The sequence below is a fragment of the Atractosteus spatula genome, chromosome 1 (genome assembly GCF_055471065.1).
Source record: "Atractosteus spatula isolate fAtrSpa1 chromosome 1, fAtrSpa1.hap1, whole genome shotgun sequence".
Classification (NCBI taxonomy): Eukaryota; Metazoa; Chordata; class Actinopteri; order Semionotiformes; family Lepisosteidae; genus Atractosteus; species Atractosteus spatula.
In genome coordinates, this window is record NC_142706.1 from 3584362 (window position 1) to 3598848 (window position 14487).

General features: G+C 44.9%; 1 protein-coding gene across 1 annotated transcript; it reads left to right on the plus strand.

Moving 5' to 3' along the window:
• The first annotated feature begins 248 nt into the window (after positions 1–248).
• Positions 249–14487, plus strand: enpp6 (ectonucleotide pyrophosphatase/phosphodiesterase 6). The gene is made up of 8 exons (XM_088921440.1): positions 249–524; positions 7760–7939; positions 8611–8722; positions 9418–9559; positions 10491–10670; positions 11556–11693; positions 12205–12328; positions 13943–14487. Exons 1-8 carry the CDS (start codon positions 275–277, stop codon positions 14146–14148), a joined length of 1332 nt encoding a protein of 443 aa, XP_088777566.1. The 5' UTR covers positions 249–274; the 3' UTR covers positions 14149–14487.

The following is a 14487-nucleotide window of genomic DNA, read 5'->3' on the forward strand; positions in this document are numbered from 1 at the left end:
TTGACAGAGGAGCCGTGGACAAGCAGCCAACACTGTTAATCTGCATAGATTATTCTGTCTGCGGGCGGGGGTAATAAATATATATATAAAACACAAACGTACACATTAGGGCAATAAAGGATGTAGGAGGACTTCCAAAGGCCAGATGTTCCCATAATAACCCCAGAGATCAGGCGAAGAGCGAGGACCCCGCCCCTGGCTGTATCGGGATGGACCACTGCCTCCTCCGGCGCTTTCAAATCCGTCGGCAGTCGGCGGCGAGCGGGGAGGCGTGATGAGTTTAAGAGCTATGGCTCACCACACCGTCGCCTGTGCCGTCATCTTCGTCGCCTGTGCCCTGGGACCCGGCTTGGCAAGCCGAAAACTGCTGGTTTTCCTGATTGACGGATTCCGCTACGATTATATCAACCAGCTGGACGCCCTGCCCGGGTTTAAAGAAATCGTGGAAAGTGGCGTTAAAGCGGACTACATGACACCTGATTTTCCCAGCCTTTCCTACCCGAATTACTATTCTCTCATGACGGGTAAGGTTTTCTTTCTGCGAAGGCGAGCGGAGTTTTGCTGAAAGTATTGGCTGCTGTGTGGGTAGTGTTACCCTTAATACGCAGTAGAAAGAAATTGTTGTAAACCTAGGCAGCAGTGTTTTTCTTGCGGTCAGAAAGTTAAACTTTTTCTCATCTTGAGGGCGTTACGATCAGGAATAACGGGTATGAATGGTAAAATTCGTGAAAAAACAATTTGTTTTCTCAGTGTAGATGTGGGGATCGGGACTCCAACTCCGCATTTTGTCGTCACATGAAAAAGGAATTAGCGAGGACTGTACAGAACTGAAGTTTTTAAAGAATCTAAGGCATTATAGTTTTTGTTACTGTGATGTTGCAAGAGGTCTGCAAAATGTATTCCAGTTCTGTTTACGAGAGTGCGTTTAAAATAAGCCTTGTTGTGTAACCACCTTTGCAACTATGACCTTTTAGGTAGATACACTTGTGGGTTTTAACAGGCTGGTAGTAATCCAGACTTTGAATAGTATTTTAATAACTTTTCTTTCGTTTTGGCATGCTTCTGGATAAATAGCAGGTCCTGATACTGGGCACAGAGATGTTTTACTCAGAGTGTAATTTGATTTTCTCCTTGGTGTGTAATATATCATACAAGGGGTTGGTGTACTGTAGGTGCAGGTAATTACAGCAGCGCAGACAGGGCATGTTATCACCCTACTAAATCTTTACTTTAGTGAAACATTAACCAAGGCCCCGTCGTTTCATCCAGAAAGTTGAGTGTGATACATGCGCCCGCGCACAGTACACAGTTCTACGCGCTCTATGCTGCGACAGTCATCGACAAACCTTTGTCCCATCTGTGCTGTTTGAATGACTTCATTTGAAACAAACACAAACACGACCGCCATTATAAACATGTGGATCTGTACGAGGCACATTAGTGACAACGTCCAGTCCTTTTGTGAAAGGCGCTATACAAGTTGCTAGCGGTCACCTGCTTTAATACTTCGGATAGTCACTCTTTGTGCTCGTTTCCAAACACAGCCGCTGTGGGCTAGTCCGCAGGTCTGGACTCGCCACACTCTGCAGGTCACATAATTGAGCTGTACAGTGATCTGCAGTCCTCACCAAGGTCTCTCTGAAACACGTCTTCTTATCCTGCAAATAGCTCTGTATCCTGTACTGGGAATCAGTTACAGGTCCTCTGGGATCCCTTACTAGACAGCAGTGTTTTTGAGCAAGAAGCTGTCTGTCCAATGGAGCTCACACACACAGCACAGCCTGCCTTTGTGAGATGAGTAGCCACTGTACTGAAGTGCAGAGATTTCATTAATTTGGCCCTCGTTACCAAAAGCATCCCCTTCAGATAAGGTTTAACACACCCTGGATTAACCCTTTCTGCCCTGAAGAATATGAATACAATTTAAATCTGATACCTTGCATGCTTCATGTTCTGCCCTTTCTCAAAGTCACGAAAGTGAAGAAAAAAGAAGAAAGAAAACACAACGTTTCAGCCGTGGAGCCTTCTTCGGATGTGAGGAAGAAGGCTCACACCTCACACCTGAAGAAGGCTCCACGGCCGAAACGTTGTGTTTTCTTTCTTCTTTTTTTCAGCAGGGAATAAACGTATTACTTGTTCCTAATTATATGTGATACAGAAGCAAAGCTTATGAGTGCTGTACAGAATGATGATTTTGTATTTTCATTTCTGAGATCTCTCTGCACCCAGTTCAAACCAATCTGTCACTGTGTGGAAGTGCTGTCAGACAAAATCCCAGCCTCTACCAGGCTAGTTTAGCCTTACGTTGAACAGCACAACCTTACACGTTTACAATCTATGGTGCCTTTCCTTATAAAAACATCCCAAGGGGTTGTGTGAAACAAGTGTGCAGAGAGTCTTAATAAAAGTCATGTAAAATACACTCAGCATTCCTGAGTAGTGCTGGTAATGAGCTGCCAGACCCCCAGAGCTGCCACCCAGTCACGAGTGTTTGGCCACTGATCATAATTTTCACTTCCCTACGTGAGGGATCAGAAGGTCACGCACACACCTCAGGGTAAAAGACCTCTGAGATCTAAGAGGCCAGCAAAGCGTACTTGAGATTCTGCGAGAAGCCGAGAAATCTGCGTGCGGTTTCTGTGAGCCAGGCACTTGACTGAAGGTTCAAGCCGTCTTTGCTGGACACTCGGGAACTTCAGTAGGAGTCCCGGTAGACTTTCCTTTCTGCCATTTCGGATGCCACACAAGAGCTCAAATCGCCCTTCTCAACATGCAGCTTAGCAGGGTAGGGTGCTGCCCGGCCTTTGTGTCAAGAACAGCTTCTGGAAAGACGAAGGGACCGAGAGCGGGGTTTATTTGTTCGCTGGTGCGCTGCCTGGCTCGCTCTTTCCTCGTGCAGCCCTGCTGCTTGTCGTGCACGCTGTTGGAAGACACCCCTGGGACGCTGCCTCTGAACTGCAGCCAGAGTGAACTCCTGGCTCCGCCACCTCTCATCTGCTACTGGCAGGGGGACTGGGACAGCCGCTGCCTGCCGCTGCCAGGGGACCTGTGACGTGAGCCCCGCTCCTCTGCTGCCCTCGGTCGTGCCCTCTGCCTACCTGTCTCTGGCCGGGGTCACGGTTGGGTCATGGCGCCACCCTGGCTGGGGGCTAACGTGGTGCAGTCCCCTCTGCCCCCTCTCACCGGAGCTCCTTCCCGCCTGCCTGGCCTCCGGTGCAACGCGGCCAGGCCAGTCCCCCACCCAGCGGTGCCAGCACAGGCCAGTCGCGTATTCCCCCCTCCCGGTGCCCACTCGAGACTTGGCACAGACACCCGCCCACACGCAGCGACAGCGGAAGAGGAAGGGCTACAGCTTCTTCCACGCTGACAGGGAAAGAGGAGAAGAGAAACACCCTGTTTGAGCTGTGGAGCCCTCTTTGGGCGCGAGGGAGAGAGGGGAAAGTTGCAAAGAGACAGAGTGGGTAAGAAGGGGCAGGGAGCAGAGGAAATGGGCTGTTAGACAGTAGCCAGTGGGAATAAGTGTTCAGACCCTAGAAGACTTCACTCTTTACAGACCCGACCCGAAGCGCTGGACTGCACAAAAACGCCATGGTGTCAGACTGCGTCCCGAATCCTGTCTGCCCCCAGTGAAAAGTCTGATTTCAGGACGCACAACATAAAACACATTGTTGAACTGGAGAAGTACAGTACAAAGCAATCCACAACCTCAGCAGTCCTTCATGCTTAAGTAATTACACCACAAAGCAGATATTTTATCTCATCTTCATTTGATCACAATAGTGCACAGGATGAGTAGGGTATTTAATTTACCGTGTGGTGGGTAATGGGATTTAGTATAAGTTAATTACTTGAACATAACAATCTGTTGTCTGGCCACACGGTTTCATCGGAAGCCGTGCCAGTATTGTTGACAATAAAGAGAGAAATAGCGGAGAAGATGAGGAGCCTGTTTGAGTTGTGCATTAGGCCTTAGATCCGAATCTGCAGCAGAGACACTGATCATGCTCTTCGCCTTCCAGTGAGCTTTCAGTCACCCAGCTGTTTAAGGGAGTCTGCGGAAGGGAGGTTCTCCCCGTGCAGACTGCTCCTCGACAGGGAGCGGTCACAAAAAATGCGGAATAGAAGAAAGCCAACAAGAATGACCCAGAGGGAGGCGAGTTTCTCATCTGTGTTATCTCGACAGCTGAATATGTCCATTGACGGACAGGAGCCTGGCACAGATGCCCTTCACAAGTCAATGCATCATGGCACAACATGCCAGGAGTCATCCTCATTGTAATCCCCAACTGGCGATACATATCTGCTGCAAAAGACCCGCACTGTGCTGCCCAGACGCCACAGTACCACCATTGTCCCATCGCAAAACATTTGCCTGCTTATTCACCCTCAGCCCAGCTAACGGTCTCCTTGAAGAGCCCTTAGGACGTCATAGAGAATCTTTATTTCTGTTGGAACAGAAGACTCTTCTTTTCTGTGGCCAAGAGCGCCCCAGCTGCCAAAGACGAGGCCTTCCTTCACCTGGAGAGAAAACCCTGGCAGTTCTATGTCAACGAGACCTGATGAGCCGTGATGAGAAGCACACATGGAAGGCCCTAAGTGGGCCAGCTCCAGGTTGCTCTGAGGATGTACCGCACGAGTGACGTTCAGGTTGTAATCGGAGATGCGCTGATTGAGGAGTTGTGATTCGGCCAAAGACCAGACTCCACACGTGGGCAATAGAGGCTTCTGGTGCTTTAGAGCAGCACATCACTGAATCTTGCTGTAAGGATCCCCTACAGAGACTGCTTCTCTTGAGATTTACAAAACCCACTCACAGGCCTGTCTTTTCTCTAACACTATTAATGTGTCATTTGCACTAAGTCACCTTGCCTTGCTTTCAAGTGTTCTGCTGTTCTTTTCCATATTCAACTTCCTGAAAAGTGCTCATAGACAAAATGATCCTTGTACGGAAAATGGGACATGTACCTGGACTTTAAAATGTTTGTTTTGAATACAACTGAAGCACATTTTAAATTAATTTATTGTTAAACAGATAACAAATAAACAGATAAACCTAAATGGTGTGGTCTGTTATCCAAGATATGGTACAAACCTTCTAACACGTGTGACTGTAGTTTGAAAAGTAGATGAAGTTACTGTAGTTCTCTTGTTAAACTTTAACATTCAGATAAAGAATGCTGCCAGGATTACAGCCCCAGTCAGAGTGATTTGCAAGGCACTGTGTTTCTAAATGAGCTTCCTAAACTCTGAAAGTAAGAGTTTAAATATGCACCTCTAGCTAGAGACAACAGATAAGGAAAAGATCAATTAAATATATACCAACAGCCTTCCTGTTAACGTCCTCAGTTTGAGAATTGAGAATTGCCAGATTTCCATGGAATAGAATATGTCCTTTAAATGCTTATACTGTATAATTCTTCTCCTGCATTAAACTTTCAGAAGACAAGATCAGCCGTTCTTATCTTGAAGTTTTAGTACTTCAGACAGTTTTCCTCTGTGTTTAAAAACAGAGAACATGTTTTCATGCTTCGATAGAAGACCTCGTGAATCCTCGACATTTGAATTGATGGGCCCTTTTAAGATACATAATAGTTCTTCATAGTTTTGGTAGCTGCAGAGGAGAAACTTACTTGTGAGCACATGAAATCCTAAAGATTATTTTTAATCACCTCCAGGTCGATTTGGATTTTCATGCTTGTTGGAAAACATTTAAGACCAGCCTCTATTCCAAAGCCATTTTTTCTGTTCCCAGCCCTTCGGCTAAATTCCTAGTTCTCACGATCAGCCTACTGTACGAGGCATTTGCTGTTTTCACAGTGCACATTCCCGCTGCAGTGAGGGACCGTAGCTCGGTCAGAAGCTGGCAGTGATAACGCCTGGCATGCACTGTGTTATGTGATGGAAAGGCCTAATCCAGTGGACCTGCTGTGGGAGTCAAAGCGTGCTCATGCAGAAATAAACGCCACTAAATGTGAACTCCCATTTCTGCAGCAGGTGCAAAAGGCATGGCAGATCTGTTGAGATTTTATTGCAGTTATAGGTTAAACCATCCCCGGAAACAAATACTTATTATCTAGTCAAGCAAACCAGAGTGCTTAAGAATTTACCTAGAAAGCTCTCGTAAGGATATTAATGGCTCATTAAGGACAGGCTGGATAAGCCCACCCTAAATTTTGTCATTTAACTTTGTGTAAGTATCGTAATACGCACCTCTTTGTACTTGAATTAGTTATTATTCATCTAGAGACAGGGGTAATACCCACTGATGGGACAATTGCCATCCACCAAGTCAAGTCTTACTTCTCTTACATCAGATGTTATTGAAATAATTGGAAGTAAACTGAATGATCTTCTGCATGGAAGTAGGATCCTGGGGGTGGAGGGGCAGAATGGGTGCAGCTTCTGCAGGTCTTGCTCACCTGTTGTTCAAACAGGCAGGTAACAAGGGGTAATAACAGAGTATACAGCAGCATGATAAGGTTTACTTACCATATGTTTTCAGAAGGCTTTATGATAAGGTCCCTCGTAAAAATTGAATAAATAAAATTGTAAAAGTTGAATATATAAAATTGCAAACGGTAGGCTTTCAGGATAATGCTTGTACTGGGACTAAGAACTGGTTACTGGTTTTTAAAAGACTTTCACAAAGTGTTTTCTAAGACGTGCATGCCGAATGTTTTTAACTGAGCTGATCACACAAGTGCCAGCCAGGTAAACTTTCAACAGTCCTCATAGGTAATCTTCCCTCATCTCCCTGTGACCACTGTAAGCACCCTGTAGGAACTTGAATAATGCTCAGTGTTGTGTGGCATAACAAATTTGTGTAATCCTTGCCAATACGTGTAGCTCATGATAGACAATGGGCTCTTCATCAGCTCTCTAGAACCTCTAGCTGCCTTTGTTGGTACAGTAATGGTTGTTAGTGCACTGTACCTATACAGTATATGGAATGAATGTTCGTTGCTTATTTTAAAAAAAGAGCACTTACAGTATGTTCTAAGACAGGATGTAATGTATCGAATATTATTTGAATAAAGCAAAGGAAAACGAGGGTGAAATTGCACATGAGGGATATAGCTTCCTGCTTTGATTTTAATGGGTAATCTATCCACAATTTATCTTAGGAGTGGTTTTGCAGTTTTTGCAGTATTCTTCATTCAGGATGTTGTAAATCACACTTGTATCTTCACAAACGAAAATAGACTGAGCCCCGGCCTAGATCTGTGTATTATTTGTACTAATGCCTATCAAGGACTAACGTAAAAAGGCAAATATGTTTTCCACAAGCTGGAGTTTTGTGACTTGTAGGTTGTAGCTATTTTATTAAGGTGAGGTTTACAGCCATTCACTTTCAAAAATATGGTTGCAAATACTTGTTTATGTAAAATCTGCAGTATTTATGTACAGTAAATCAGGAGTGTCAAACACAGTTTCTGGAGGGCCTGGTGTCTTGTTTTTTTTTTCCAAGCAGTCAATGAGTTATGAGTAGTCAATTAAATTGTTCATATTCGTATATACACTGTACAGGATTTTTCTAAATGTCTTTTACTATAGTTTACTATAGAAACATACACTAAGGATGCAGTTAATGTACATATGAATCATCTGGAAGCATTCTTAGAACTATTCCAGTTCTGCAGTTAATTAAATAGTTTACTAACACTAACCAGCACACTAGGCTCCAGGAACTGAGTTTGAGAGCCCTGATATAAAGGGATAAAAGAATGTGTGATTTATGCAGAATTGTGTTGTGTCTTAGGCCGGCACTGTGAAGTGCACCAGATGACTGGTAATTACATGTGGGATCGAGCTACAGGGAAAGAATTTATCATTGGCACCAACCCAGACAGCCGTTTACCTCTGTGGTGGAATGGATCGGAGCCACTCTGGGTAACGATGCAGAAACAGAAGAAGAAAGTTTACATGTACTACTGGCCTGGTTTGTGTCATAAACTAGTGTTTCCGTGTCATGCTGATGGTTTTAATTGTAACCTCCTGTGCTGAAAAATTATATGAATCACAGAAATCCCTGGGAAAAATTAAAGTGAGAGAGCTGCTCTTATGTTTGTACTAGAATTGTTTTAAATTTAATTTTAAATTGTTCAAATGTCAAAGAAGTGGCTACAACAAAAACAACATCAGAAAAATTGATGGAAAAAACTCTGAAATCTCTGAATCGGGGATCTCCAGTCGCTTTCCTGCAGAACTCCATTTTAGCAGATGTTACAGGTAGCTTGTAAATCTTCTCTTCCTGAAGCCCTGAAACAGTTTAAATATGATCAGTTAAACAGGCGGTTTGTTTTATTAACATAAAGATCACAAAGATCATCAGGGACCAGTGTTGCCTTCTTTGACATTACTCGATCAATGGATCAGTTGCTCAGACAGGTGTTCCTAATCTTGAATTAACAGGGGATTCGGAGTGACCTCTAGGAATAACTGGACTGAGGGAGCTCTCCCTATCAGCACAGGACAGCTTTTAAATAGATGTTAAAATGATATAAATCATAATGTGTTTTTATAATGTGTTGTAGCCCATGAGGACTCATTTCCTTGTGTTCTGTTAACACACGGGCAGGATGTTGTGACATTTGTTAAAATCATTCCTAGGCTGCGAAGTGGAGATTTTGGGTGTGAGACCAGAGTACTGCCGAGAGTATTTCTACAGTCCTTCGGAGTCCAACCTGATAGAAGCTATAGACAGTGCTCTCGAAACTCTGCGGTAAGCGACCAAAATACCCTTCCTTGTGTGAGAGCTGCAAGACCCAGTCATTCCGGTTCCCATGTTGTGTTTTGACATATTGTCCATCCGTTGTCGGCAAGCAGCTCTTCCAGGTAAGGACCTTGGCAAGGCCGAGCCCACCCTGGACTCACAAGGCGTGATGCGGTAATAGAAGCACACACAGTGGCTCTCTCCTCCAGTGGCCTGTGATGCCGCTTGTTAACCCAGTCAGTCAGCATGTCGAGCGAACATGCAAAAACCACACGGAAGTCAGGCCAGGCTGAAATCGAACCCCGCACCTTGGATCTGGGAATCGGAGTTTGCGTGTTTTCCCCTTCATCTGCACAGGGTCTCCCTTTCTCGCCCACTGGAGAGTTGTCGGTCCTGTTGTCCGGGTTTTTGACACACCAAGGTGGGGTGAGCGAATGCATATCTATGTGTGTCCCAAGGTAGACAGGTGCTCTGTCCAGGGTGAGGCCTTGTAAGCCTGGCTGGGCTCCAGCTCACTCAGTCCTCTAAGCTCTAACGCAACTGAAAGTGGCTGGATGTCCCTGGGGGATTTATTCTGGTACTTAGACAACTTCATGCAAATCGTCTATTGTAACTCGCCTGGACAAGGGTCTCGGCTCTTGTGGTACAGCACGTTTAAGAGTCTGGTGGGTTTCGAGTTGGGGTTCTGTACTTTTCCCCTCTAGCAACGGCAGTGCCGACATGGCAGCAGTGTACTATGAGAAGATCGACGTGGTGGGCCACCACAATGGACCCCTGTCCCCAGAGCGGGAGGACGCCACCAAAAAACTGGATGACATCTTTAAAGCGATGAACCACAAGATCAAGGTCGGTGATTTGTTCCATATTCCATGAGTCCTAATTGATGAATAAATTCATCAGGCGGGCTCTGGCCGGCTGTGACGGATGATTTGGATTGTGGGCAGGAGAAGATTGACCGTCGCTCAAGAGTTCCTGCCTTTTGCCGTGAAAGAAAAAGAGCCGCTATGAAGCACGTGCCAGTGCAGATTATCGGTGGTTTTGTAAGCCCTCTGTCATTGTGCAGATCTGTGAGGTGCACATTGATTCATATGCCAGAGTTAAAGGAGTCAATTGCAGATGAAGGCCAAAGTCTGATGCTTCAGTGACAATTCCTGTTTAAATCAGCACTCAGTTGTGGCCTCTGATACATTGACATTTATTGTTGCAGCTCAGTGAAAAGGCCCGTGCATGCCCTCCATTATCTGAGTACTGTCGGCATGCGTGAAACACTTGTTTCTCCCCAGCGTGTGATAAACTATTGCTTACTATAGTAAAAAGTCAGAAGCTGTCTGCTCCAACCATCCATCTCCTCCAGATTCTCTGTAGCAACAAAGTAGCTTCTTTTCTGTTTTTATAATGAAGATCTGTGCCTAGAAGTCATCAGTGTGGGAGTTTAACTTTGTTAACATGGTTTTCACTTGGATTTATGTTCTGAGGTTTTCATTCACATATTCCGGTATTTCTTGTGGGCGTGTTTACCTCATCGGGAGTAATTTTCCTTTTTCAAAACATTGTATTTTTTAAAGTATAAGCCCACATCCCTGAATTGGAAGAAGCAGTTAGAAAATGGATGGATAGGATAATATACAGTAAAGTATGTTTCACACTTTCTCCTAATATTATTAGTCAGATAGTGAATTTAAATGTCAATTTTCATTTCCCATGGCTAAATATCCCCCAAGCCAGCAAAGAGTTTGTTAAGGTAACGCTTTTCTTTACTTTAACTGGTTCCTTTCAGGAAAGCAGCTTGCACAACGAGCTCAATGTCATTATGTTCTCGGATCACGGCATGACCGACATTGAATGGATGGAGAAAGTCATCGAACTTACCAGATACATAAACATGTCAGATGTCATGGGGATGATGGACAGGGGCCCTGTTGTGAGCCTGTGGCCAAAGGAGGAAAAGATTGAGGAGGTGAGCAGTCTGCTTTGCTGCAGCTGGCACTGAAATTGAGTTAAGAAACCCCCATTTTCTTTTATGCCTCCTGGCATTTAGGTTTGTTTTCCACTGATCCATACCTTTCTTTTTTATTCCTTGAACGACGGGGGGAACATAACCGTTTTATATGTATATTTAAAATATCCACAGACTTGTCTGCCAATTCTTCGTGACCTGATCACAGGAGTTAAATAATTAGGCCAGCCCAGCCCAGCCCAGCTCAGCTCATTCCCTGAACTGAACTGCAGGAGCCTAGGCACACCTGCCTGCTAGTATACCAATCAAATCAGTTCTTTCTCCTCCAGTGGCAATGCAGTCACACAGGATACTAATTAGGCAATTATGCCTGGTGGGACAGAAGTGCCTCCTGTCCTGATCGGAGGATCTCATCCAGTCATGGAAAAAGCCAAGGGATCGAACGGCTGGGTAGCTTAGCGGCAAGTGTCGAAGAGGCTTTATTGAATGAAGTGGCCCTTCAGTGGGCAGTACTGTACGTTCAGATCCCACACTGTGTCAGATATACCCCCATGCAGCGAGATAGTGCTGGGCAAACAAAGGCGCGTTGTGGAGCATCGACATCCAGCAAACACTGAAAGTTGCATCCTGGTTTTACCGAAAAAGCGACTGGGGAAAAAATGAAATATTCTTAATTTATATATTTGGCTGTTGAATGACATTTCATCGTAGCAGCATTGGGGTACAAAATCGCACTTCCCTGACTTTTGAAAACCAGGAGGGTGGTGAGCTGCAACTGTATGTCAAATCCAGCAGAAACTGGATTGTGTCAATCCTGGATGTCTCCCTTCAACTGCCAGTGTCTCCAGAAACGGACCTGATTGTGTGCATTCCGGTACCCTGCAGGTTTACAACAAACTGAAAGTGGTGAAAAATATGAAGGTGTTTAAAAAAGAGGAGATCCCAGATCGGTTTTACTACAAGCGTGGGAAGTTCGTGTCCTCATTAACGCTGGTAGCTGAGCCAGGGTGGTTCATTACTGAGGTAAGCCACACAGCTGTTCCTGCTTTTTATTTGACTTAATGTGTATCCATACCCCGTTTTACCCTGATGACTAGGGCCCCGGCTCCCCTAGGCACTGACTGACAGCGAAGGCCTGTACCATTCTCGCGGGCCGTTTAGACTGGGGAAGGTCTAAGGAGGTACGGTACACGACCAGTCTGACAGAGCCAGAGGAACTCTCACATGGGCCCAGAACACAAACGCGGGGGAGCCAGGACGGGCCGCAGCGTGCTGGCGAGGCTGACGGATGCCGTGCGGCATTTTCCCCCGAAAAAACCAGCTGAACGTCACTGCAGGAGTGCGGATAGTATGACGGCATCCCCAAACGGCATGATGGCGCCGTGAGGCGGCCCCGAGGTTCTGCCTAGTCGAGGGAGGCCTCCTGTAAGGCGCAGTGGGCCAGAAGGCCGCGATCGCGAGTGTGTCTGAGCGCCGAGCTGCGCTGCTGGAGGCCCCTGCGCAGCCCGGCTGATGGCAGTGTCTGTCCCCCCAGAGCATAGAGAAGCTGCCCTACTGGGACAACGGCACGGGGCAGGCGCAGGCCTGGCAGCACGGCTGGCACGGCTACGACAACGAGTTCGTGGACATGAGAGGCTTCTTCTTGGCTTACGGACCAGGTACGGCACGAGAGGGAGAACCGCCTCTGACCTCCACTGATCTCTTCAGGGAGAAGGGCGGGAGATGTTGTCTTTCATGGCCAGAAGTTTGCCCGTGTTCATTTTATTAAATTAGCATTTTATTTAAAAATGTATCCTGAAAACCGTTCCTCTTCTCTGATGATCTTTACTGTGTGTCGCTGACAGAATTATACTGTAGCACTACACCACTTCAGAGCTTTTTTTTCTGAAAAGTATTTATTTTCCACCCACTGGCCCCCAGCTGGGCAGGTGTCCACCAGAGCCTCTGGCTTTCACCTGTGCTACAGCCATGAGTCTGTGCCGGAGCGATTCATGCAGGAAAGATCGTTGCTCTTCTGGCTGTTCCTGTTTTTTTCATGATGTTCCTTTCCAGAGTCACCGAGATGCAAAATGCTGCATAAATCTGTAACTGGTGGTAGAACTTTTATCCCTAGTATTTTATCCCCACACTAAACATTAAAATGAATCATGCATTATGTACTGTATTACAAATAAGGTTGTTTTACAATACAGGTGCATAACCTACCCCAAGTATTAATGAGATGGAAAGTGTGCCTGGTGATAAAAGCGAGTGTTTGGAAATGTTTACAGGCTTGGGCTAAACGAGAGAGAGAACACAGAAACATAAATATTTTAACTCTCATTTCAAATATTAGTATTATGTCCATGTAAAATGTACAGTTAAACCTACAGAACCTGTGATATCAAGATGTTATCGTATAAATCGGTTGCCTCAAATAGTTTTAAAGAGTAAAAGAACACAAGAAACATTACAAATGAGTGGGGCCATTCAACGTAGTTAGCTTGTTTTGTGGTTAATTGTTAAAACTAATACTTGTCACATGACATGAGTTCAAAGGTCATAACTAGGGACACAAGGGCTCTCTTGATTGCTGTTATTTGATAAGATATTTGATAGATAGCTTAAGAGTGAGGACATTATTATTATTATAGTTGAAGAAGCAGTTTTAAAAGTCAATTATTTACCCTGGGTGATTTAAGATGAGACGTCAATGAGGTCAGTCAGTCTGTTGATGTTTGGTAATTGTGATAATATCAGAACTGATTATCGATCAAGTTTAATTATTTGTGTTGACAGGAGAATATCACTTAGGAAAAAATACCCACAGTAATACAGTTAAACTTTGTTATAATACAGTTTTTATTGAAACTCTTCCCAAACATCTACATCATTTGGAATGGACATTTGTTGGGGGAATTGTTTCAGCTATAACATTTGACTATTTGTATTGGAAAAATAAATAGTTTAATTGAAATTTCATCTAGTTATCCTAGGTCTAGTGTCTTCTCTAGAAACAAAGCCAGCTAAAGTGATCTGAATAGTGAGTAAAACTGAAAAACTAGATGCAGGCACTGGAAGCATTTTCATTTTTGCAGGTTACTAGCAATAAAGCTTTTTAGATAAGTGCTTTGAGTTCGGTTTTCTTATAACAATAATAATGTGCGGTTATGGGAGTGAAGTAAACTGGGGGTACATGTTGAGAGCTTCAGATAAAGGCTTAAGATACTTGGTGTACTGTACCCCCCCCCCCCGATTTGTGATCCATCTCCTCTTTGTTATGTGCTCCACAGATTTCAAAAAGAACTTCAGAGCAGCCCCCATCAGATCTGTCGATGTTTACAATGTGATGTGTGGCGCCCTTGGGATCGAGGCTCTGCCAAACAATGGCTCTTGGTCCAGAGTGCAGTGTATGCTCAGCAGTGATGCCAGCTTGGCACGGCTCTCTCTGCTCGTCAGCTGTGCGATGGCACTCGTGTCTCTCCTCCTCCTGGCATAGCGCTGACCTTGTTCCCCTCAGCACAAAGCGGACTTTCCACACGCAGCGTGACTTTTCCTTTTTTATTTTACACCGCGGGTACTTTATTCGACATATTGTTTTGTTTTTTTAATCTTAGGGGCAAGATGCAGATTTTTTAATGTTAGACGAGCAGTTGGCGACCACCCCCAGCGGCTGCTGTATATTGGGGGAAAAGTGGGTAAATATGACCACAGTGGCAAAACGGTTATCCCTGTTTTGCTGCAGCTGAGATTCCACTTTCGACTACTTCAACGGAATGTTTTTTATTTAAAATAATGGAAACAATTTTCTAAATATAATAAATGTTTACAAAATGTG

What these genes read in the sequence shown, in the direction of transcription:
- enpp6 (XM_088921440.1), top strand. Translation starts at nt 275, where the DNA reads ATGAGTTTAAGAGCTATGGCTCACCACACCGTCGCCTGTGCCGTCATC. An exon ending in AGGAGGAAAAGATTGAGGAG is followed by an intron (nt 10,671 to 11,555) that starts GTGAGCAGTCTG and finishes GGTACCCTGCAG; the next exon opens with GTTTACAACAAACTGAAAGT. An exon ending in CAGGGTGGTTCATTACTGAG is followed by an intron (nt 11,694 to 12,204) that starts GTAAGCCACACA and finishes CTGTCCCCCCAG; the next exon opens with AGCATAGAGAAGCTGCCCTA.